Below are 26810 nucleotides of genomic sequence, written 5' to 3'. Positions count from 1 at the left end.
GGAGAGGTAGTTGTTTGGGCTAAATTATAGATGGGCTATGTACAGGTGCAGTAATCTGTGAGCTGCTCTGACAGCTGGTGCTTAAAGCTAGTGAGGGAGATAAGTGTTTCCAGTTTCAGAGATTTTTGTAGTTCGTTCCAGTCATTGGCAGCAGAGAACTGTAAGGAGAGGTGGCCAAAGGAAGAATTGGTTTTGGGGGTGACCAGAGAGATATACCTGCTGGAGCGCGTGCTACAGGTGGGTGCTGCTAAATGAACTGTAAGTTAAGAATCTAGGGTCAAAATCAGCCCATAGCCCGGTAATAAATGCAAACCAATTCTCGCTATTGCCAAACAATCCAACCAATTCCTTGCTGATAAGGCCCAAGGAAAACACGAAATAGCTAGAGAAAAACACTCTTCTGTGAGGCTACTTGCCGATCCTACTGTACATGCTTATAAAGTACTGAAGCCTTATGACTTCTGAAAGAAGGAAAGTGTATACAGAGTTGACCTCTGGTAGTTCCAGCAGGGGCAGTTCACCTACCAGCTGTTTCATAACCAACCCCAGAAGATGCATTTAGCCTGCAGGTTTGGTGTGGCCAAGCACCCTCAGACAGGGAGGTAAAATAATCACATCTCCTAGAAGCAGTCTTGGGGGGGTCTTTAAATGGAAGTGCTAGGACATCGGAGAAATTATGATCTTCAGAGCCAGAGGTAACAGACACTGATAATTGTCATCATTCACTGCGTGTAATCAGGGTACCTCCTATTCCAAGACCAAGAGGAAACCGCCTGGGTCCGGTTTCCCGATAGCGATGGAAACTAGACTAATGAGTGTTTTAACGATGAATCGCTACAACGACAGAAGATCTAACATGAGATTCCCAAAACACCAGAGAGAGGACATTCTCTAAGTGTGTCGTTGGCGCATGTGGCAATAGTGATAGGATTGAAAGAAAGGCAGCGCTGCTCTCAGATCAGCTTTCTCCATTCAAATCTTACCTTAACATACTAATTATTTCACAATACTGACGATGGGTCAGCTCCTAGAGAGATATATTACCACATTATGGCTGCAAATAATGAGGCGGCTTATTCTAATGCTAACCCGATAATAATGCACTAAATCAGTTTGGGCATATAATTGCGCACATTGTTACACATCAAAATATATTGAGTCAAAAATTACAAAGTAGCCTACAATTAGCTACTGTAAATAGAACTCAATACGATTTCAATATATAGCCCTATAGCCCTGTATGCATCTCCGTTTTCATTTGAAGCATCTTCTTATCCTTCACTTGTTTGTAACAATTACAAAAACACTGGCAACTTTGTATTTGTAGTCAACTTTGTTCCAATGTTATCGGCGGTCACAGAGACAGATAAACATCTTGTTTCTATGTTTAGCGGAGATCTGTGTATAGAGTGAAGCAGAAGGGGAACAAAAGCATCTAACGACGCAATTAGCTGTTAAGAGTGGTATGAGGCAGTAGGTAAATAAAGAGCGTTTTGAGGTGCAACTTTAGTAACAAGGCTTTTGGGAAACAGCTTGGAAATCTAACCATGCTACTACGAAGGTTCTAACGATGAACTTAATATGCTTTTGGGAAACTGGGCCCTGGCATCTCAATATCTGGTGGGCCTACTGTGTTTGAAACAAGATGGAGTCCACATTCAAACAGTTACTGCTGCCTTCACACCTCTTCATCGAGGTCTTACTCAGGAGGAAGGGTGTGCGGTAAACAAGTCTCGAATTAACTCCTTCTCTCTGGGCCTGGGCTCCAGAATGTGAGCGCCCCCCACCAAGCCTTCCCCTCGGGCTGACTGTTTTAAATAGTAGGCCAGCTGGCTATGGGGGCTATATCCAGCTACCCTTCACTGGTGCAGACGGCAGCTAGGGTTACTCACAGATATCCCTGCACACACACACACTACCTGACTCGACACATATCTTGTGTTAAGGATCTAGAACCTGTTCAATATCCTCAGTGCTTTTGAACACATAAAAACACAAGTTAACACTGAAAGAGACATTTAGATTACATTAAGAGAACGTCCAAGGTTTGAAAATGAACCTCATCTCCTGATACATAGGACATGTTGCATACATGCAAATGTCAATGTACATGTGATGTGCCACAGTACTTCAGTTCCCTGTCCTTCCTCTAATGCTGTATGGCCAGTTGTAGTGTTTCTGTCAGCCACAAGATGGCAGCGTGTATCATCTCAAACAACACTGATATTTTTAGTGGTCCACAATGTTCAATCCAGCTGCTGTGTACATCTGGCAGCATGTGTTCAGGGCCAGAGATGAAAGAGCAAGTAGGGTTCATAGGACTTCAGGGTGATTATCTCTTCGTGCAGTCATCCTTACTGTCACGTGCGTCACGTCCCTTATTCCTGGTCAATCACATTCACAGTACATGAGGTCAGCTATATGGTTCAGGTGTCAAGGTTTTCCACTAATAATTCACAGTTGAAAAAAAAAAATACACATTTAGACTCATAGCAGTGGACTTTATATGCCTCTTGATCTCATCTCTCTCGCTCTTTGCTGCCCCTTGTTTATAATCTTTTTCCTCCCTTCCCGTCATTCCCTTCAATTAATCTCTGTTCTCCCTTCTCTCGTTTGACAGCCTTGATTACCATAGATGTGTAAACATATCAAAATATGAACAGATAAGGAATTGAGGATATATCTACGTCAAGAACATAACCGTCGGCTGCTAATATCCCAAAATCCACATGCCAACACCCACACTATTATAGAAAAACACACACATCAATCAATTATTATTCTCTGCTACGTAAGGCTCCTCGAGCATGAGTGTTTCAGATAAACGTCAGGAAGACATTTCTGTTTCCATGGAAACAGACGTCTTGGAGGGTTCGGGTTCACGTTTTTTGGCCTAGTGGGAGATCTATCAACGTGCCCTTGAGCAGGGCCTTGACCCTGGATGCTTCTGTGTGTCGCTCTGAATGAGAGTCTGTTGGATTACTGGTATGATGTAGTTGTTGAGCGGCTTCACTGCAAGTATATTGTACGTTTCCGATATTCAAAAAAAACAAAACAACAACAGACGTCCAGTGTGTGTGTGTGTGTGTGTGTGTGTGTGTGTGTGTGTGTGTGTGTGTGTGTGTGTGTGTCTATGTTGAGAATCAACTCAGTGCTCTGTGTGGAACAGTGTCAGGAGACAAAAACATTTTTAAACGTGGAGGAACTAGCTGAACTAGTTCATTAAGAGCACAGATTTCTGCTTTCCATTAGGAAACGTTTATCTCTGGTGTGTCGTGACCAATAAACACGACCCAGGCACCTCATCACACCTGACTCCCTACAGACACTTCACACTCCTCCCCTCACCTGTCAGAACAGCAGACTAAAGGTGCAGAGCATGCTCACTCATAATGGAGCCTGTGTGTGCATGCTTATCGGCAAACGTACACTGACACCCATACACCCCAATTAGCATGCTATCCATTGGTGAACATTCATTCACAGAGCAAGATGGAGATCAGAGTGGAGTAGAGCACAGTGTCAGGGCAGCAGTGTCTAGCCCTGCTGTGTTTTGAATACAACTGCGGTCTGGGTGTGAGTGCAGTACCTCGACAACCACTACACACTTGATCTCTCAGGCCTCCTCCTTAGCAAAGTGGTTGGACCCGGGCCAACTTAGTCAATAAACAGTCGTGTTGAGCTGCCTGCACTTCAGTGAAATATTGGGACAAGTATGTAACCTCTGAATTCCTAAAATAACTGAGCATGTGCAGTGTTGGGGAAGCTACTCTGAAAATATAGTTTACCAAGCTACCAATTACTTCACACTGGAAGAAGATAAGCTACATTAAAGCTACCCTTAAGAAAAATATAGTTTACTGAACTAAAGTTACTTTGAACAAGAGGTTAATTACATCCAAAGTACCTTGTGATAAATAATCATATCTAAATCTGAAATATCAGACTACAAATTGCAAGAAGTTAACAGAATGTTTTTAGCCTATTAAACACACAAACTGTGTTTCAAGTGAGAATTAGACAGGTCTGATGCCAAAAAATAAAAGGAAATTGCCTACTTCACCCATATTATCTTTTAGCTGAAAAGGTCATGTAGTTCCAGTAGCTAGCCTCAAGGCAAAAAAAGTTATGAATTGAGGTCAACTACCACCAAGCTACTGCAAAAACGGAGTTAAATGACTAGTTGAACTACATGTAGTTCACTACTACAACACTGAGCATGGGCGTGTACGCTCGGGGATAACACGCCAAGTTAGAGCTGCAGTTTGCTGCTTTGTCTGCGGTAATAAAATGTTAACTATGTAAACTCACACAGCATCTGATGATAGCATGAGTGGAAAGGGTGAGAAGAGTGGAAAAAGTGAACACGATTAACTCAGACTTGTATTGCTCATGATAGCATGCTGCTCTTTTTAAAATTTGCTTGTCTCACAGCTTCCCTTCGCTGAGATGCTTCTGGTTTAGGATGCTGGTGTGGTTTGGAGGAACAAAGTGCTTTTACCCCCAAGCCATAAGACTTCTGAACAGCTTATCAAATGGCACCCCCCAACCCCTCTTTTACGCTGTGCTACTCTCTGTTTATCATATATGCATAGTCACTTTAACTATACATTAATGTACATGCTACCTCAATTAGCCCGACTAACCGGTGCCCCCGCACATTGGCTACCCGGACTATCTGCATTGTGTCCCGCCACCCACCAACCCCTCTTTTACGCAACTGCTACTCTCTGTTTATCATATATTAATAGCCACTTTAACCATGCCTACATGTACATACTACCTTAATTAGCCCGACTAACCGGTGCCTGTATATAGCCTCGCTCCTGTATATAGCCTCGCTACTGTATATAGCCTCGCTACTGTTATTATTCACTGTCTTTATACTGTTGTTATTTATTTCCTTACTAATCTATTGTTCATCCTAATACGTATTTTTTACTTAAAAATTGCACTTGTAAGGTCTACTACACCTGTTGTATTCGGCGCACGTGACAAATAAACTTTGATTTGATTTGAAAAGGAGAGTAGCCCTCATGTTTAGACTATCGCACTCACACACACACACACACACACACACACACACACACACACACACACACACCTATTTTCCTCATGTCTGTAAAAATAATTTCATACACAAGCTCTTCCTCCTCATGACTTAATGAGAGCTCAAGTTCAGCTGGCTTTTATTCCTGCACACCAGCTTCTACTCCTCTTCCTCAAGTGCACTTTCGCAAACTGCATTCCAGGTACCCTTTGACCCGGAGTGCACATGGGTAAGATACTACTCTCCTCCCCCTCATTGAGCTCTTTCAGCTGGAATTCTAACAACTTTGCCATACAACTCTCCCTCCTTGACCAGAGACCACTGTGGGTACTGTGCCAAGTGATAAGAAGTATGAGAGCAAACTGTAACGGTTCTACAGTTCTATAGTTCTACCTACATTATAGAAGTGTTTACACAACACAGAGCCTCAGACTGAGTAACCTGTCCATACTTCATAGCTGCAGTCTTGGTTTTCATTTTCTACAGTTCATAACAGTAGCTTTATGATGAAAGTGGATGGTCTTCGCACCATATAGCATCAGTCCACCGGGGTTTTAATCTCATCAGTGGGCTTGATGGCAGTTGCCTGGAATCAGAACGTGCACTCACCGTTTTTCCTGTCTCTCAGGGGCAGCAGGTTGGGGGCGGGTTGCAGCGACAGCTCTTGCAGCTCATTGGTCACTGCCTCGCTATGTGGGCTGGGGGCGGAGTCAGACGATGCAGGAGCCGAACCACTTGGGCCTGGCTCCTCCCCTGCTTGGGCCTCCATGATCGCAGGGGGGACAGAGGGTGGCTGACGGACAGACCTGAGCGATAAACAAAATAACACATTCATCAAAAATGCCTAGAACTCTCACCATCTTACTAAACTGGCTAGAACATCCCTCCTTTACTTGTATCCCCAACTGCTTCCTGCCTTACATCACCTGCCTAACACATTCCCAGGGCTCTACTCCAGTTCACTAGCCTGACAGAGTGTATGAGCCCTAATCCAATAGGTTAATGGGTCTTGCTGCAGAACGACCAGCCCATCCCCATGGCAACCCACCATAACAGGCAGGACTGCAGATGAAACACTGGGCCCAGCCAATACTGCTGAGGACCAGCTCCTTGCCATGGCAACGCCTTACATAAACACCACCCAATGCAGAGAAATTTACAAAATCATATGCTAACGGATTCAGAGGAGCAGCCTAAAACAGACATTGCCTTGGAATGAGAGCTCAACTTGCTACTGATGGGCCACAAAGGTGCTCTTGCAAACCTCCAGCTAATCTGTCACTTAGCAGTGTGTACCGATATGGTCTCCTACACTAAATATCAATGACTTGATGGAATGCAGTCTGTATCCACATGCCATTTTTGCATTAGTCATGTGGTGTGCTTTACTCATAATGCATTCATTCATTGTTAAACTTATTTGCAGTTTTCTCAGCAGGTAAAACAGCAGCATAGCTGAATAGCTGTGTTTTACAGAATTTGGTGCAGCAGTTAATTTTACTGCTGTGCAATCTACTGTAATACAACGCTTTGCATAGTGTTACACTGCCATCCATTGTCTTCTTGTTTAATGCCTCACCCCATGGTTAAAGGCCCAGTGCAGCCAAAAAGGTGATATCTCTGTGTTTTATATATACACTGAACAAAAATATAAAACGCAACATGTAAAGTGTTGGTCCCATGTTTCATGAGCTGAAATAAAAGATCCCAGAAATGTTCCATATGTACAAAAAGTTTATTTCTCTCAAATCCCTGTTAGTGAGCATTTCTCCTTTGCCAAGATAATTCATCCACCTGACAGGTGTAGCATATCAAGAAGTTGATTAAACAGCATGATCATTACACAGGTGCACCTTGTGCTGGGGACAATAAAAGGCCACAAAAAATATGCAGTTGTCACACAACACAATGCCACAGATGTCTCAAGTTGAGGGAGCATGCAATTGGCATGCTGACTGCAGGAATGTCCACCAGAGCTGTTGCCAGAGAATTGAATGTTCATTTCTCTACAAAAAGCCACCTCCAATGTCGTTTTAGAGAATTTGGCAGTACGTCCAACAGGCCTCACAACCTTCATGAGTGTTCATGTTGATCAATATTTCAGCTATGCTGGCCTATTGTAAATAATCAAATAAACATCTGATCAATACATACAATTCTGAACATATTATCCTTTATAATGCTAATGCAAGGGCACCAATAAATTGTGCAGTACACTTATTGTATGCTGTTTTCATGTACATTCCCCTCATGTCTAAGGTGACTCAGGCTTTACTCATTCTGGTGAAGAAGCGTATCAGTGAACTGTATTCTGTAATTAGTTACAAAACAATAGAAATGCAATTGTGTATTGCTGCTGATATTCAACAGTCCATGATCAGCTCTGTCAACCATGAGAGCATTTTGCTGAGAAAATGGGTTGGTGCATACTGTTAAGGCTCAGAATGACATGTGGTCCATTGTTTACCTAGTCATCAATAACTTGTGGCCCATTTACCTTGTTACCTGGCAATGTACACAGGGATGTTTGAAAGAGCTGCCAGTCAAGGAGAGCACATGAATATAAACTCCCTGCCCACTCAGACAGTTCTTTCAGGCTTTCTGATCGTTATAGATGAGAGAAGGTAAAATGTATTAAATTCTGAGCATGTTTTGGTCATTAAAAGGCTATTTTTACTTGGGAAATAGGATGACTGTGCAGGACCTTTAAGTCAACATGGCAGTAACCTGAGCCCGATGGGCGGATTAACACAGCTGCCCTCTGTGAACCAAAATCACAACAATAGCTTCCTGCCATGTTCCAGAGGCTTCCACCCTTACACAATCTAGCTACAACTGTTGGAGCACATACAAGAACATATTATGCTGTCAGGACAAGGGAGCGCCACCATTCCACACTTTTCAAGCTGAAGGAGAGGTCACCAGAGAAGCATTGCATGGGAAGCCTGAGTTCACACAACCTTTGAACTAGAGGTCGACCGATTATGATTTTTCAACGCCGATACCGATTATTGGGGGACCAAAAAAAGCCGATACCAATTTTTTAAAATGTATTTGTAATAATGACAATTACAACAATACTGAATGAACACTTATTTTAACTTAATATAATACATCAATTAAATCAATTTAGACTCAAATAAATAATGAAACATGTTCAATTTGGTTTAAATAATGCAAAAACAAAGTGTTGGAGAAGAAAGTAAAAGTGCAATATGTGCCATGTAAGAAAGCTAACGTTTAAGTTCCTTGCTCAGAACATGAGAACATATGAAAGCTGGTGGTTCCTTTTAACATGAGTCTTCAATATTCCCAGGTAAGAAGTTTTAGGTTGTAGTTCTTATAGGAATTATAGGACTATTTCTCTCTATACGATTTGTATTTCATATACCTTTGACTATTGGATGTTCTTATAGGCACTTTAGTATTGCCAGTGTAACAGTATAGCTTCCGTCCCTCTCCTCGCTCCTACCTGGGCTCGAACCAGGAACACATCGACAACAGCCACCCTCGAAGCAGCTTTACCCATGCAGAGCAAGGGGAACAACCACTCCAAGTCTCAGAGCGAGTGACGTTTGAAACACTATTAGCGCGCACCCCGCTAACCATTTCACATCGGTTACACCAGCCTAATCTCGGGAGTTGATAGGCTTGAAGTCATAAACAGGATCGGTAGGATGGTCAGTTTTACGAGGGTATGTTTGGCAGCATGAGTGAAGGATGCTTTGTTGCGAAATAGGAAGCCAATTTTAGATTTAACTTTGGATTGGAGATGTTTGATGTGAGTCTGGATGGAGAGTTTACAGTCTAACCAGACACCTAGGTATTTGTAGTTGTCCACATATTCTAAGTCAGAACCGTCCAGAGTAGTGATGCTGGACGGGCGGGCAGGTGCAGGCAGCGATCGGTTGAATAGCATGCATTTAGTTTTACTTGTATTTAAGAGCAGTTGGAGGCCACAGAAGGAGAGTTGTATGGCATTGAAGCTCGTCTGGAGGGTTGTTAACACAGTGTCCAAAGAAGGGCCAGAAGTATACAGAATGATGTCGTCTGCGTAGACGTGGATCAGAGACTCACCAGCAGCCAGAGCGACATCATTGATGTATACAGAGAAGAGAGTCAGCCCAAGAATTGAACCCTGTGGCACCCCCATAGAGACTGCCAGAGGCCCGGACAACAGGCCCTCTGATTTGACACACTGAACTCTATCAGAGAAGTAGTTGGTGAACCAGGCGAGGCAATCATTTGAGAAACCAAGGCTATCGAGTCTGCCGATGAGGTGATTGACAGAGTCGAAAGCCTTGGCCCGGTCAATGAATATGGCTGCACAGTATTGTTTCTTATCGATGGCGGTTAAGATATCGTTTAGGACCTTGAGCGTGGCTGAGGTGCACCCATGACCAGCTCTGAAACCAGATTGCATAGCGGAGAAGGTGCGGTGGGATTCGAAATGGTCGGTAATCTGTTTGATGACTTGGCTTTCAAAGACCTTAGAAAGGCAGGGTAGGATAGATATAGGTCTGTGGCAGTTTGGGTCAAGAGTGTCCCCCCCTTTGAAGAGGGGGATGACCGCAGCTGCTTTCCAATCTTTGGTAATCTCAGACGACACGAAAGAGAGGTTGAACAGGCTAGTAACAGGGGTTGCAACAATTTCGGCAGATCATTTTAGAAAGAGGGTCCAGATTGTCTAGCCCGGCTGATTTGTAGGGGTCCAGATTTTGCAGCTCTTCCAGAACATCAGCTGACTGGATTTTGGAGAAGGAGAAATGGGGAAGGCTTGGGCGAGTTGCTGTGGGGGGTGCAGTGCTGTTGACCGTGGTAGGGGTAGCCAGGTGGAAAGCATGGCCAGCCGTAGAAAAATGCTTATTGTAATTCTCAATTATAGTGGATTTATCAATGGTGACAGAGTTTCCTATCCTCAGTGCAGTGGGTAGTTGGGAGGAGGTGTTCTTATTCTCCATGGACTTTACAGTGTCCCAGAACTTTTTTGAGTTTGTGTTGCCGGAAGCAAATTTCTGCTTGAAAAAGCTAGCCTTGGTTTTTCTAACTGCCTGTGTATATTGGTTTCTAACTTCCCTGATAAGTTGCATATCACGGGGGCTGTTCGATGCTAATGCAGAATGCCATAGGATGTTTTTGTGTTGGTTAAGGGCAGTCAGGTCTGGAGACAACCAAGGGCTATATCTGTTCTTGGTTCTAAATTTCTTGAATGGGGCATGCATATTTAAGATGGTGAGGAAGGCATTTAAAAAAAAAAAAAACAGGCATCCTCTACTGACGGGATGAGGTCAATATCCTTCCAGGATACCCAGGCCAGGTCGATTAGAAAGGCCTGCTCGCTGAAGTGTTTCAGGGAGCGTTTGACAGTGATGAGTGGAGGTCGTTTGACCGCTGACCCATTACGGATGCAGGCAATGAGGCAGTGATCGCTGAGATCTTGGTTGAAAACAGCAGAGGTGTATTTAGAGGGCAAGTTGGTTAGGATGATATCTATGAGGGTGCCCGTGTTCACGGCTTTGGGGTGGTACCTGGTAGGTTAATTGATAATTTGTGTGAGATTGAGGGCATCAAGCTTAGATTGTAGGATGGCTGGGGTGATAAGCATGTCCCAGTTAGGTCACCTAGCAGCACGAGCTCTGAAGATAGATGGGGGGCAATCAGTTCACATATGGTGTCCAGAGCACAGCTGGGGGCAGAGGGTGGTCTATAGCAGGCGGCAACAATGAGAGGCTTGTTTTTAGAGAGGTGGATTTTTAAAAGTAGAAGTTCAAATTGTTTGGGTACAGACCTGGATAGTAGGACAGAACTCTGCAGGCTATCTTTGCAGTAGATTGCAACACCGCCCCCTTTGGCCGTTCTATCTTGTCTGAAAATGTTGTAGTTAGGGATGGAGATTTCAGAGTTTTTGGTGGTCTTCCTAAGCCAGGATTCAGACACGGCTAGGACATCCGGGTTGGCAGAGTGTGCTAAAGCAGTGAATTAAACAAACTTAGGGAGGAGGCTTCTAATGTTAACATGCATGAAACCAAGGCTATTACGGTTACAGAAGTCATCAAAAGAGAGCGCCTGGGGAATAGGAGTGGAGCTAGGCACTGCAGGGCATGGATTCACCTCTACATCACCAGAGGAACAGAGGAGTAGTAAGGGTACAGCTAAAAGCTATGAGAATTGGTCGTCTAGGACATCTGGAACAGAGAGTAAAAGGAGCAGGTTTAGGTTTAGGCCTAGGCTATGTGCTGAAAGGGTGCTGCTTATTAGTAGCGAGCAGAAAATGAGTTATCCATCTTTTACAAACTGTCACACTTTTGGTTCAAATGAAACAAGTCAAGTCAGCTGCTGACGAGTGTTATAAGAGTGACTGACACCTGTAATTTCCCAGAAAGCTATTACACAGAGTGCTTTAATCAAATACATTTATGATTATTCAGTTCTACCAAAACAATCAACACTGTCCATAATTAAATGGAAATAGTTTCGCTAATATTTAACTAAGCCAAAAGATGCCGCAGGGACCGTCCAGGAAGCGCTAGTGAAAGTGACATGGTAACCTGAAGGGTTGTTGTGAACTTGTGATAGATACAATGATACACGATAACAGAAGACAACAGAACAATAACTAGAAGAGCCATAAGAATGATAAGACACTGGAGTGTTGTCCAGGTAAACCATGTTGACTTGACAACCAGTTGGGAAACAGTCAGTCGCCCAGAGTATAAGTCCTACTGAGACAAAACAGCTGACAGAAACGTTAAACAAACCCAGAATTATTCAAAACAACAATATACCCAGAGATCCTACAGACACACTTTAATCCTGTACTTTCAGAGGCCGTTTTGTTTATTATAAACGATCTTGGTCATGTGCTGTTGGAGAGGGACTTTTACTTTCCCTTAGAATGACAGCACGCCATGCCTGTAGCCTGTACTGAGCACTAATAGAATGAGTTACAGCATCCCTCAACAGGACCACATGTGACTTACCTAATCATTTCAGCATATTAGGCTAGCTATGTGTTATTTTGCTTCTGTATCTTGTTCATATAATTTCTCCCAATATTTACCCAACTTTGGAGTCTTTCTCCACCTGGAACCCAGATAAATCCATTCATTTGATAGACACTGATCTCAAGACCCAGAGCATTGAGCTTACACTGTAATGCTCTCCTGTTATCAGAACTCTCACCAGCTGAACACTTTTAATACCTGGGATTCTTGCTTTGGTCTTAATGGTATAGACCTACAGTAGTATATCCCCTGCCAGGTTAATACTCAGTAGCCTAATGTTCATTGTAGCATTAAGAACTCTAGAAGGATCATCCTAGATCTTTAGATTGTTTCTTGATTTGCAAAGCAACTGCAACAGACAGAGCTTATCTTTCAAGACCATTTATTACCAATACAACTTTTGGAGATAAAGGCTATCATGTCAGGAGACCGAAACCAACTCCACACAGGCATCTGCCTACCTACCTATGAAATACAAATAAACACCCAGGCTCTCACTTTTTATTTCAAACAAGCTTCATATTCTGTGAGAAAGTGCAGGGTCAGGTTTTTGGGGTGAGAGAAAAAACTGATGTTAAAAGCTGTGCGATTCTGACTGGCACAAAAAGACTAGCCTAACAACACCCAAAGCCTCCATGTCCCCTACTTTACACAACACTGCCTAACTGTGAACCCTCCTATCCCAATTCTTCACCATGGACAGTTTTTTGAACGATTTATTACTGAGAACAAGCTGGACTGAATTTGAAAAGCACGGTCTGAGATTCAACGCCTAAAAAATGTCCCCTGCCAAAGCAATGACATCATAGCCCGGCCTCTCTGCATCCCTCATGTTCAGACAGAAAAAGTCCTGCGCCACCACCACGTGATCCGCACTTATTTTCCTTCACAGTGGAGAGATAATTCAAATCAGGTTTTAGGGTTCACTATTTGTTGTGATGCATGGGACCATTGGGGCAGCATGTAGACAGCATGGCAGTCTAAAGCCCTTCCTCCTAGGCCCCTGTTGGGAGTAGCCGGAGGACTTGCTGTCTCTGATGATGTCACTGAGTCACAATGCCACGGAGTCTGCCCGACGTCTTAATTACACATGTGCGTAATCCCTGCCAGATTGTCCAGTTCCACTACTGACAGAACTGTCAATCATATCTACAACCAACACACTGATCATTTACATGGCATTAGCAAACCAAAACTAGTCCAGTACTAGTATGCTGTGTTTGTGTTTACGTACCACTTGTACATAACAGTGTGTGTGGAACAGTTACTAATTCAGAAAGTGGGTTCTTATTCTTAGCATTAATGTTATTATGGTGCAAACTAGAGGTCGACCGATTAATCGGAATGGCCGATTAATCGGAATGGCCGATTAATCGGGGCCGATTTCAAGTTTTCATAACAATCGGAAATCGGTATTTTTGGGCGCCGATTTATTTTTTTACACCTTTATTTAATCTTTATTTAACTAGGCAAGTCAGTTAAGAACACATTCTTATTTTCAATGACGGCCTAGGAACGTTCTGCAGATGCCAGATTTTTTACCTTGTCAGCTCGGGGGATCCAATCTTGCAACCTTACAGTTAACTAGTCCAATGCTCTAACACCTGATTACATTGCACTCCACGAGGAGCCTGCCTGTTAGCGAATGCAGTAAGCTAAGGTAAGTTGCTAGCTAGCATTAAACTTATCTTATAAAAAACAATCAATCAATGACTGTCATTGCTCCAATGTGTACTTAACCATAAACATCAATGCCTTTCTTAAAATCAATACACAAGTATATATTTTGAAACCTGCATATTTAGCTTAAAGAAATCCAGGTTAGCAGGCAATATTAACCAGGTGAAATTGTGTCATTTCTCTTGCGTTCATTGCACGCAGAGTCAGGGTATATGCAACAGTTTGGGCCGCCTGGCTCTTTGCGAACTAATTTGCCAGAATTTTACGTAATTATGACAACATTGAAGGTTGTGCAATGTAACAGGAAAATTTAGACTCATGGATGCCACCCGTTAGATAAAATGCGGAACGGAATAAACGTTTTGTTTTCGAGGTGATAGTTTCCGGATTAGAGAGAAATAGTCGACGCGTTATAATTCCTGTAATAACTTGCGGCTGAATTTGAAAGGGGTTCCTTCGTTATTTTACCGTTCATGTCTTCCATAGAGAATGTCTTGATCTACTTCAAATAAGGTCTGTGTTTCGTGTAGGCTTAAACTCAACGTTTTGATACCCGTGTAAATCTCACTAGGATAAGGTAACGTTTGTCAACATATTTTCATAAATCTACTCTACAAAAAAATTGATCTTCGCTTATATTTAGCCAATATTGATCAGAGTTACCTTGTCCTATGGATATCCACACAGTTATAAAATTGGCACGGTGATGTAAGCCTACACGAAACGCAGACCTTATTTTAAGTGAATCTAAAAAAATATCCTATGGAATAAATGAAGGAACAGCTTTTCAGATTTTGCTAGAAGGTGTCATGGGAATTATGACTCGCACTTTGGTCGTCAATTCTTACCATGCCCATTATTAAAATAGGATTTCCTGCATATAGAAATTAAAGTTTTTGTTTTCAACATTCATCACAGGTAACTTAAACTCTATTTTTATTCAAACAGTTGAGAGTATTTGTCTCCTAAGCAGACTCTTCAGTATCATTGTCACTTCAGAGCTGTGTGCGTGTGTGTGTATTTATGTATTATATTAAGTTAAAATAAAAGTGTTCATTGTTCATTCAGTATTGTTGCAATTGTCATTATTACAAAAATGTGTGTGTATGATATATATATATTTAAAATAAATAAATAAATTTCAAATAAATCGGCCGATTAATCGGTATCGGCTTTTTTTGTCCTCCAATAATCGGTATCGATATTGAAAAATCATAATCGGTCGACCTCTAGTGCAAACACAGTACAAGGTGTACAGTGCAATATATCAATCAAACTGTTTCAAGTTTCAGCCCCAGTAATGAAACATTAGGATTCAAAGAGATTGACACTTCTATGCCAAGATTCAGATTGTATTTCAACTACCTATAATCTTGTCCACTTTGAAGTGAGATATGAACTGAACATGGATGAGCTAAATGAACTCAAGCCATGATTCATAGAAAGTGGAGGAGATGAAAGAAGATGAAAGAAGATGAAAAACTAGAGGAAAACAAACTAACAAGACCTTCATGGTTGAAGAAAAGGGATTCACAGCACGGGCACAGCAACATGATGATGACAGCAGTAACATAGAGCATAACACTTCAACCAATTGGAGTGTGTAATCGTGAGATTACGAGAGGCGTTTGTGCATAGCATACCTGGTCTATTTCCTGTTTAACAAGGTCTTGGGTGTTTCCATTTCAGTGGGGCTGCTCTCATTGTGAAAAAGTGAAAGGAGAAGGGAGGGGTAGTGAGGATAAAAGAGAGATAAAGAGATACATTTGTTACAACATGTAAACAGATTACAGAATTATCTTAATCTCTAAACCTTAGATAAGATTTATTTTAGATCCTAATTCATGTCCAAGGAGCAGGCCAACTGTTTTCAGGTCTCCTATTTACTCAAAGCTCAAGCTTGATAGAGATCAGATGCTAGGTAGACCCACCCCACATAAGTATAATACAGCATTTAGATAATCCACCTGTTCATAGGCACTGACAATAGAAAAAGTAGGCCAAGTGCAGAGGATCAGCCTGAATAGGGTTATCTGTGAGCCAGATAAATATGAAGCACTTATGTCATGGCAGGCAAATAAAATCTAGACATATGACGCAAGGATAGGTTTATATTTTTAGCCAAATCGACACAAATCTAAGCCTTGAGAAAGATAAGAGGCAGGATGTGAATCCACAACACTAGCCCGCTCCACTTTTTACAGGCAGTATTAATGCTAATTTATAAACTGGGTGGTTCGAGCCCTGAATGTTGACTGGCTGACAGCTGTGGTATATCAGACCGTACACCACGGGTATGACAAAACATGTATTTGTACTGCTCTAATTACATTGGTAACCAGTTTAAAATAGCAATAAGGCACCTCAGGGGTTTGAGGTACATGGCCAATATACCACGGCTAAGGGCTGTGTCCAGGCACTCTGCAATGTGTCGGGCATAAGAACAGCCCTTAGCTGTGGTATATTGGCCATATACCACACCCCCTCGTGCATTATTACTTAACTAACCCAGTTCAGTTGAGAAGGGTGAAATTGCATTCTGCAATTCCTGCATATGGGCATTCCTGCATCTGCAGGATTCGGCAACGCTCCAGTACAGTAGGTGGCGTTAATGCACAATAACGTTGGATGCTCGCCTCCGTCCTCTCAAAGAAGGGGCTAGGGCGACAACAGTAATAATACCGGTAAACAGAGTAAACAGCGCGTCAAACTGGTCGACGCTGATCTTCAGTGCGTAAAAAAACGTTTTACAGGCCATCTAATAATTTGCCCCGGTAAAAATGTATTGAACGTGCATTTCACATTATGGTAGCCTACCCTTTTGGCTTTACATTGAAGATTCACTTTTTTTCATGGTTCTAGGTCAATTTAAGTATTTTGAACGAAGAGCCATTTGGGGGCCAAATGAGCCGGCTCTTTTACATGAACCGAGCCAATGAGCCGGCTCAATGCCCATCACTACTCGAAATGCCCATCACTACTCGACAACACGCAGAATATGTGATAAACTAGAACGAGCTGTGCGGCCACAAACAAGTTCAATCAGACATTCACGCTTGCCATATAGTTGAAATATTTATACTTAGCTAGCTACACATCTACCTCTACTGCACCTGCTGTCTCGACCTCTGAATGCTCGACTATGAAAAACCAACTCACCTTTACTTGTTGCATCCTCTATAACCACTGTGATTATTTGACCGTGCTGGTCATATAGCTATGACAATCTTGAAAAACGATAAGGCCAGATGTCAAAATGTCTTACCTAGCAAGTCACGTTAGCAGTGGTGAGTGTTTAGGCTACCATTGTGATTGACAACTAGGTAGATAGCCGTTAAACCACACACTAGTTCCGTAACGTTAGCTATCTAACCATTATGGTAATTGTGCTGTAACTATTACGTAATACGCTCGCTAGATGCTAGCTACATAGACTCGTGGCTCGTGCCAGTGGAGCAGCCATAAACCAGATTTTAGCCCCGCGTAGCCAGAGGTGGGTGCACTGTTGCTAAACTAGCTAATTTACCAAATCACTAGCCAGTTCCCTAGTCTGATTGCGATTATCTGATAACTAACCTTGTTGCTAACATTAGCGGTTCAACTCACCTCGCAAGAGAAACACGCTGCTGCAGTGCTGGTGGTATGGAACATTCGAGTGGTGACGGCAGAAAAGTTATGGTCGACATGTTCGTCGCATTTCCATTGGTCTTCAATCAAATCGATACTTTACTGACCGTTGTTAAAGATAGCTAGCTAATAACATTCCCTTACAAACTGCTCACTCAAACGAATGTCAAACCAGCAAGAATAACAATCCTTCAGAATAAGAGTTCTGTCCTGTAGTCTTTAAGTGGAAATGATAAAATAAGGAAAACAATTATGGACAATATCTTAATAATCGATATATCTTACAGCAGTAAAATATAATTAATTATTTATTTGTTTGCATTCAATTGTTTTGCCCAAATTATAAAACAAAATTGTGGTTGTACTTATATGAACTATTTCGAATGCGTGTCAAAATAAAAGTCCTATACATATTACACATCCCATTCCAGGCCCACAATATCAATTGTCTCTACACCAACATCAGTACAGAATTAGGGTTGAAAGCAGTTAAAATGCCTCTTAAATCCCGATGTCTTCCGCTCAAGCAAAGATCATACAGCTCTAACCAATGATTCTCACGTTAATGGCCAGATGTTTGCGGAAACCATATTTAGTAAGTGTTCCAACCTGCACTTGATCTACTTCCATTATTAGGATCTGCTCATCTATCACTCCAGTGTTAATCTGCTAAATTGTAATTACCTTGCTAATGTAACCGATGTGAAATGGCTAGCTAGGTAGCGGTGGTGCGCGCTAGCAGCCTTTCAGTCGGTGACGTCACTTGCTCTGAAACCTTGAAGTAGTGGTTCCCCTTGCTCTGGGGCCGCGGCCTTTGTGGAGCGATGGGTAACGATGCTTCGTGGGTGACTGTTATGTGCAGAGGGTCCCTGGTTCGCGCCCAGGTCGGGGCGAGGGTACGGACTAAAGTTATACTGTTACACTACTATGGCCTATTTATTGCCTTACCTCATGCCATTGGCACACACTGTATATAGACTCTTTTTTTTCTATTGTGTTATTGACTGTACGCTTGTTTATTCCATGTGTAACTCTGTGTTGTTGTTTCTGTCGCACTGCTTTGCTTTATCTTGGCCAGGTCGCAGTTGTAAATGAGAACTTGTTCTTAACTAGCTTACCTTGTTAAATAAAGGTGAAATAAAATAATAAGCAAAAATGTAATTTAACTTGCATCATCAGAGATTAGGCTTTTGATAAGAGCTTGACATTGGTAGGTCCTCGTCCTGATAAAGTTATCAGTCGGACGACTGTCATCACTTACTTATAGGCAAGCAAATCAAACAATATTTGGATATAGTCATCTACTGTAGTTTATCCCCTGAATGTTAACCTCCTAAGGATTAGCCCCTTTCTTAAAATGTTTGTCTAAAATGACATACCCAAATCTAACTGCCTGTAGCTCAGGCCCTGAAGCAAGGATATGCATATTCTTGGTACCATTTGAAAGGAAACACTTTGAAGTTTATGTAAATGTGAAAGGAATGTAGTAGAATATAACACAATAGATCTGGTAAAAGATAATACAAAGAAAAAAAGACATATCATTGGTTAGACTTAGAACCAACTTCAGTCTGGTCCATTTGTAGTTCCCTCTGACAGATTCATATTTCTCTAAAGACAAAATGGTCCCACTTCAAACTAAACACAACTTATAAAGGCTTCATAAGCACTACATAAAGGCTTAACAAATCATCTATAAGCATTTGTCATACTCTTTAAATGGTGTATAAACATACATAGTGCATTATGTCACAATTGGAAATGAACCCTACAGTGGAAATGGCTATGTCACCCTTAATACACCATTTATAGAGTATGACAGTTACAGATTATTTGTGAAGCATTTATGTAGTCCTTATGAAGCCTTTATGTATGCTCAGTGGTGTAAAGTACTTTAGTACTTTAAAGTATTTTTGGGGGGTATCTGTACTTTGCTATTCATATTTTTGGCTACTTTTACTTCAATACATTTCTAAATAAGATATTGTACCTTTTACTCCATACATTTCCCCTGACAACCCAAAGTACTCATTACATTTTGAATGCTTAGCAGGACAGGGAAATTATGAAATTGACGCACTTATGAAAAGAACACGTGGTCATCCCTACTGCCTATGGTCTGGCGGACTCACTTGGTGTGCCCCTGGCTATCCATACATTTTTAAAACAAGAAAATGGTGCCGTCTGCTTTGCTTAATATAAGGAATTTGAAATTATATTACTTTTACTTCTGACACTTAAGTATATTTTAGCAAGTACATTTATTTTTGATACTTAGATTTAAAACCAAATACTTCTAGACTTTTGCTCAAGTACTATTTTACTGGGTGACTTTCACTTTTACTTGAGTAGCTTTCTATACTTTTACTATGACAATTCGGTACTTTTTCCACCACTGTGTATGCTCTACTTTGTACATTTGGGACCGACAAATTAATCTCAAATGTTGGATTTGGCGCCCCTATCCATCAACAGTTTCCACAAAATGTAATTTAAATAGTTTCATGCAACGTGTGCCAGAATTGGGGAAACCAGAAATGCCCTCCTGCCTAATCTTCAACAGCACATTAGATCCATTACCAAGAATGACAAAGACAACATTACTAATACATTTTTTTTTAAATAGGAAAACGCATTAGAAAGCTTAAAGGAATAGTTCACCAAAATGACATATTGGTTTCCTTACCCTTTAAGCAGTCTATGGACAAGGTACGACAACAGTCCATGCTTTGGTTTAACTGGTCACTGATTCAAATGCTAACTTTTTAGTATTTGTGGCACAAATCCAATGCAAGTCAATGGTTCCTATATTAGCATTTTCACACTTTATGTCCAAATCATCCTATTGTATCTGAAAATGTATTGTGTAAGTCAAGTCACTTACAGATTATTTGGGTTGTGGACATGAAGCTAAGGTTATGATTCGGGTTAGGGTTGAACTGGGATGTGGACACGAATCTAGGGTTAGGGTTGTGGTTGAGGCTAGGTTAAGTTTGAACTGGGGTGTTGAGGGTATGAAGCCAAGGAAATCCTCTGAGTTGATTATGAAGACTTTAATGTCATAAAATCCCATACTATTTTCTCTTGGCTAAATTAGAGGTTTTATCAGAGACAATGGCATCTGGTTTCTGTTGTGCAATATGAGCGAATGGAATTTAATTATGTAACTTATACCTTTGTCTGTCCTATGTTCTTAAGTAAAGGATGAGAGCTAGTTTGTATTAAAACGCCCTACGTCAATCTCATTGATCCGTCTGCACTGGGTTCTGCCAACAAAAACATTGTGGTAGTAGACGGTTATTATGCCATTGTTGTGTCATATCATTGTTATCTGGTTCATCTGATAATAGCTTTGGTCACATGTCTCCATTGCTGAATCGCTTCTCCTTATCCAGATCCATTTATAAGGCTGCTGAGCAGAAACAGCATCAGTACCGATACAGGTTAAATTTCTGGACATTATCCTCCTCTTAGATAAGGTCTGCCCAGGGGATTTGAGCTGGGTGGCTGTCTGTTTTCTACCCGTGGCAGTCCGTTTCCTCTGGTTTTTAATCACAGCCGTAATCTTCTGATGTTACTCTGGAGGCCAGGCCCATATGCCACATCATTCTCCCTGTGACCTGGATTCAAGCCTTTTAAACCCTGCAGCAATTTGTTTCTGGCCAAAGACCGGTGTCAGAATATGAAATCCTCTATGTCCTTTATCAGAGTCTAATGCAAAACCGTGCACTTCCTAAAATGAAGTACTTCAAAGTGTTCCAACTGTGCTCTATTTCAATATCACCAAACCCACAGGAATATGATGTGGTTGTGGCCGAGGTCCGGCTTCTCCAGGCTGGTGGCCAAACCCACAAGCAAAACGTATGTTACCAAACGCACATTTTCATCTGAAAGGGGAGAACATTGTCACATCATGGCAGACCAAGATAGATTGAAACCGTCTTTAATCTGCGTGTGAGCTGGAATAGTGGTGATTAATTGGTGAATAATCTGACACTGACTCAAGCAGATGTTGATTATCTAAGGGAGTGTTTAACTCTAGTGCAGTGCATGGAACAGGGAAAGTGGCGACCCCTATACTCAAATCTGGCAAAGATTTAATCCAGGTACATCACAAGGTAGAGTCAAAAAAAAGAATCATACTTTATTACCATCTGTATACAATAAATTCCCTATCAATCCTATCCATGTGTTAGAAGATAATCATTCATGAGACAAAAATAACTACTGTACTTTGAGTATAGGCCTACATTTGAAACATGACACCCATGTTCTCACAACAGTGTGCAGAAATGGAATAGACATTGAAGAGAAAATGTTGAACAGAAAAAGACAAACACTGTACTGGTGTTTTTAGAAAGAAATGAACAGGGTAAATTGTAAGCAGTCAAACACTTCAGGTAGGTCTTAAATTATACACCGAAAAAATAATGACGTCCAGTCCTCCAGTTCCACAAGTCACAGACTTCTAGATATATCATACAAAACTGCTCATACTCTAAAATATTGTTTCTCAGGCTCTTGGAACCAGACTGGGCCATGCATTATGAGCATGATGAAGTAGAAGAGAGAATGAATGCCTCCAACAAGTTCAACTGAATGTTAAGGAGCAGTCTGAGGTGTGTTATGAACCCTCACAGTCAGTTTGCTGCAGATGGGAAATGGCCCCTTTCTTTTTTTTTCTTCAAACATAAAATGACCAGGGAGCATGGTGTAAAATGTGATCCTAGATCGGTGAGGGAAAATGCATCTATCGAACTTATTACACACTCAGTGTCCCTCCCCCATGACAGTCACCTCTCCTGGGTCTGCGACTCAGCATCCCAGCTCTTGCCGCCATATTGGTTCTTCTTGCGGGTGTGCTCGGCCATGACCACAGCTGCCAACACAGTCACCAGCACCGCTACGGTGATGACCAGCACGGTGGCCGTCTCTGCCATGCACAACTGACTGTCCACCCACGCCAGCGAGGCGCCCGCCAGCTGCAGAGGCTCGCAGCACGTCACGTTGTGGTAGTCGTCAAAGTGGCGCACTCAGCAGCTTGCTGAAGACCCGTTGCAGGTCGCAGTCGCAGTTCCACGGGTTGCCAGCTAGCTGCAGGTGGGTGCCGGCCGTGTGGAGGCTCAGGAATGTCTTGAACTTAAGGTGCTGCAGCTGGTTTCCCTCCAGGCCCAGAAGGGTGAGACTGTGCAGAGGAGCCAGAGCCTCCGTGTCAATGTTGTTCTGGCCTAGCTGCAGGGCCTCTAGGACGGGCAGCATGGACAGGGAACCATGGCGCACAGCTCCCAGCTGGTTGGCATGGAGGTAGAGGTGGCGCATGCGAGACAGGCCCCGGAAGGCTCCTGGGTGCAGAAGGTGTGGTTGTGGCTGAGGTCCAGCTTCTCCAAGCTGGAGACTTCTAGCCACTCAAGGGTGTTGTGGTCCAGCCGGAGCTCCCGGACCGAGGGCAGACTGTGGGAGAAGTCCAACGGCAGCCGGCGCATCTTTTTACGGCTCATGTCCAGCTTCTCCAGAAAGGAGAGGGAGTAGAAGGCCTGGGAGAGGAGGAGGGTTCAATAAATTATGAACATGAAAAAGTAAAATCGGTAATCATCGGCATCAAACCCTCATTTCCACCATCAAATCCTTATGCTAAACTATGCCACTAATGTTATCTAATACATAGGCTATCGCAGTGTTTCTCGATCCATTACTAGTGCTGGGCTAGACCAAACATATACACAGTAGGTCCCCCATGAGTATATGACATTATATGGGTTTCGCATGTTTTACCTCGGGCTGCAGCAGCTGGATTCCACTGTCAGACAGCACCAGGACACGCAGTGACCAAAGTCCGGCAAAGGCACGGCTCCGCACTTCCATCAGCAAGTTGCCACCCAGGTCCAGCAGTCAGGTGCCATGGGGGAGGCCACTTGGAGGAACCCGCGCGCTCGGCAGTCCACCAAATCCGAGTGTTCGTAGCAGAGGCAGTGGTGAGGGCACTCTTTTGAACCTAACACCGAAGACAGCGCCAGCAGCAGCAGAGCATGAAATAACATATTACTTGCAAAAATGTGCACCTAAAGTGCTTTATCACGACAAGGCTTGAGGACGTTTGGAGTGGAATATCAGAATCCAGATATCTGAGGAATATCTGCAAAATAAGGCAAACAACCATTAGACTTATGGTTTGGAGATACAGTATCAAACGCTGTCGCTGAGTAGTGAGTATTCGGTACGATAGAGGAACATGTACATTTAATATCTCTGTAAGCTGTAGGCTTTTAATAGCTTTAACTAGTCGTCATCTCTAAAAGACGAGATGGAAAACACTCAGAATCCGTTACTGTACACAATACCAGCAGTGAGACGGTTGCGCGTAATGTTTTACGCATAGCCTACTTTAGCGGTTTTAAATTATACGAGCTGTGGGTATTGTTGGCAAATGCAGAAATACACAATTACGTTTTTAAATAGGTTACAAAGTAAATAAAGGTTACTTTTATAAACCGACAAAACAGCAAGCCTATTCAACGAACGATAACAGCAACGGTAAATAACTCGTAAGTAATTAAATTAAACAATACTTTACCTACAATATTTATAGCCAATCAACAATGAAAAGCGCTGGTGCCGCATCAGTAAACTAACTCCTGCATCCTCATCTCTCTTTATCACGCTCCCTCCCGCTTTTTCCGTCGAGATCTAATCCACAAATCTGCCCTTCAGATGTTCCCATCTAATAATGGAGTTTTTGTTTTAGTACTTTTTAGTCCCCCCCCTCTTATTATTTCACCTCAATTTATCCAGAGTAGAATAAACATCCCAGTTACCAATTGAAGACCCCTCGTTTATCTAATATGAAAAACTGACGATGGAACATCTGCCCTGCAATCCCCCAATTTTAATATTACACAATGTAGTTTTCGTGAATTTCTTCTGAACAAATGTCATTGCTTCGTATTAATCACATTTACGCAGAGGTTACATGGTGCATCCATCAAACTGTGTCCAATAGTTATATACAGTGAATTAAGGAAAGTATTCGGACCACTCCACATGTTGTTACGTTACGTTTGTTATGTCTTATTCTAAAATTGATTAAATAAGTATTCAATCTACACACAATACTCCACAATGACAAAAGAAAATACATTTTTGCAAATGTATTAAAAAATAAAAAAAACTTAATTTACATAAGTATTAAGACCCTTTGCTATGAGACTCGAAATTGAACTCCGGTGCGTCCTGTTTCCATTGATCATCCTTGAGATGTTTCTACAACTTGATTGAAATCCACCTGTGGTAAATTCAATTGATTGGACATGATTTGGAAAGGCACACACCTGTCTATATAATGTCCCACAGTTGATAGTGCATGTCAGATCAAAAACCTAGCCATGAGGTCGAAGGAATTGTCCATTGTCCGTAGAGCTCCAAGACAGGATTGTATCGAGGCACAGATCTAGGTAAGTGTACCAGAAAATGTCTGCAGCATTGAAGGTCCAAAAGAACACAGTGGCATCCATTCTTAAATGGAAGAAGTTTGGAACCACCAAGACTCTTCCTAGAGATGGCCGCCCGGCCAAACTGAGCAATCGGGGGATTAGGGCCTTGGTCAGGGAGTTGACCAAGAACCCGATGGTCACTCTTGACAGAGCTCCAGAGTTCCTCTGTGGAGATGGGAGAAACTTCCAGAAGGACAACAATCTCTGCAGCACTCCAACAAATCAGGCCTTTATGGTGGAGCGGCCAGACGGAAGCCTCAGTAAAAGGCACATGACAGCCCGCTTGGAGTTTGCCAAAAGGCACCTAAAGATTCTCTGGTCTGATTTAAACTAAGATTGAACTTTGGCCTGAATGCCAAGCTTCACGCCTGGAGGAATCCTGGCACCATCCCTACGGTGAAGCATGGTGGTGGCAGCATCATGCGGTGGGGATGTTTTTCAGCGGCAGGGACTGGGAGACTTGTCAGGATCAAAGGAAAGATGAACGGAGCAAAGTACAGAGATCCTTGATGAAAACCTGTTCCAGAGCGCTCAGGACATCAGACAGGGGCGAAGGTTCACCAACAGGACAACAACCCTAAGCACACAGCCAAGACAACGCAGCAGTGGATTCGGAACAAGTCTCTGAATGTCCTTGAGTGGCCCAGCCAGAGCCCGGACTTCAACCCAATCGAACATCTCTAGAGACCTGAAAGTAGCTGTGCAGCGACACTCCACATCCAACCTGACAGAGTTTGAGAGGATCTGCAGAGATGGGAGAAACTGGCCAAATACAGGTGTACTAAGCTTGTAGCGTCATACCCAAGAAGACTCGAGGCAGGAATTGCTGCCAAAGGTGCTTCAAAAAAAGTACTGAGTAAAGGATCTGAATACTTGTGTAAATGTATTTTTTAAATATATATACGTACACATACATACATTTTGCAAACATACCAATATTCCAAACTTGCCACACCACAGCATTTTCTTTATCTAAAGGCATCCATTGAAACGATATTCTTCTCAACAAGTTTAACATCATACCACCAGTTGCTACACCATCTGAGCGTTAGACCACAAATTAATAGATGGACAATTATTTGCGCCTGGAGGGGTTCTAGAAGGTGATAAATGGGAAACTTGCTGTGAATAATAGAATCATACACTGTCCTGCTGACCAACGCATGTGTAGGGTACGGTTTCAGATCTGTTTCGCCTCTATACATTGAGTCCTGGACAATGGAAAACTATTCTCAGCCTGAATTAATGATTTAATTGAGGTAAAAAAAAGAAGTCAATATGAGTGACTAAGCATGCCATTCTATAGGGAAGAATAGGCTCCTTTATTTGGTTGAGTGAATCGCCCTTGTATTTTTGATTATGTGGAGTAGCCCACAAATGCCCCTAGAAGCCCTCAATTTCTCATGACAGGTAGGCAGGCCTACTCTATTTCATTCATTAAGTGAGTGAATAGGGAACATACAGTATTTCAACACCCTTGGTGGCATTTCACCAAATTGATTTTTAGATTAAATGTCATTATGTACAATTCTAACAATGTGCCATAACAATTGTTATGTGGATACAATGTTTATTGAAGGCAAGACCTCAGAGCTTGCCAACTGTCTGATATGACCTATTGAATGGACATGGTCATTGCTTGTTTACCACATCCATACATCTCATGTCCCACCTTCATTTACATTTCTATGATGCCCTCTGACAATTTGAAGGCATAGCAAAGAACGAAAATGGTTTGGATAACAACTGCAATTCATCCATCCCAGATGATCCAGCTCAAAAAAACCTGGCTATAAAATGTTGAAATGCATTTAACAAAACAATAAAGAGTTGAAGATGAATTCCTTTTCCCTGAGAAAGGAATGTTTTGATATGAGTGTGAACGAAAGACTGATTGCTACATCAACTACTAGAAAACCATGAACACCAAAGACCAAAAAAGAAACGTGACAAACTGCAAAC

General features: G+C 42.2%; 1 protein-coding gene and 1 pseudogene across 4 annotated transcripts in view; both read right to left on the bottom strand.

Annotated features, from left to right (window-relative positions):
• Window positions 1-17546, bottom strand: part of LOC139564750 (myocardin-related transcription factor A-like) — a 45552-nt gene extending 28006 nt beyond the window's left edge. For 2 of the 4 annotated variants that reach the window (XM_071384530.1, XM_071384533.1), the window contains exons 1-3: window positions 17341-17545; window positions 15378-15428; window positions 5660-5856 (exon numbers count right to left, since the gene is read on the bottom strand). In XM_071384530.1, the coding sequence (XP_071240631.1) occupies window positions 5660-5819 (160 nt within the window). In that variant the 5' untranslated portion in view covers window positions 5820-5856; window positions 15378-15428; window positions 17341-17545. Of the gene's footprint in view, window positions 1-5659; window positions 5857-15377; window positions 15429-16242; window positions 16393-17340 lie in introns of all 4 variants that reach the window. The other 2 variants (XM_071384527.1, XM_071384526.1) reach the window with 2 other exon arrangements.
• Window positions 17547-22014: 4468 nt separating this feature from the next.
• Window positions 22015-23529, bottom strand: LOC139565499 (reticulon-4 receptor-like 2; annotated as a pseudogene).
• Window positions 23530-26810: the final 3281 nt, after the last annotated feature.

The sequence above is a fragment of the Salvelinus alpinus genome, chromosome 36, assembly GCF_045679555.1.
Source record: "Salvelinus alpinus chromosome 36, SLU_Salpinus.1, whole genome shotgun sequence".
Lineage (NCBI taxonomy): Eukaryota > Metazoa > Chordata > Actinopteri > Salmoniformes > Salmonidae > Salvelinus > Salvelinus alpinus.
The sequence above is the reverse complement of the archived record's forward strand: the minus strand, read 5'-3'. Positions and strand labels throughout refer to the sequence as shown.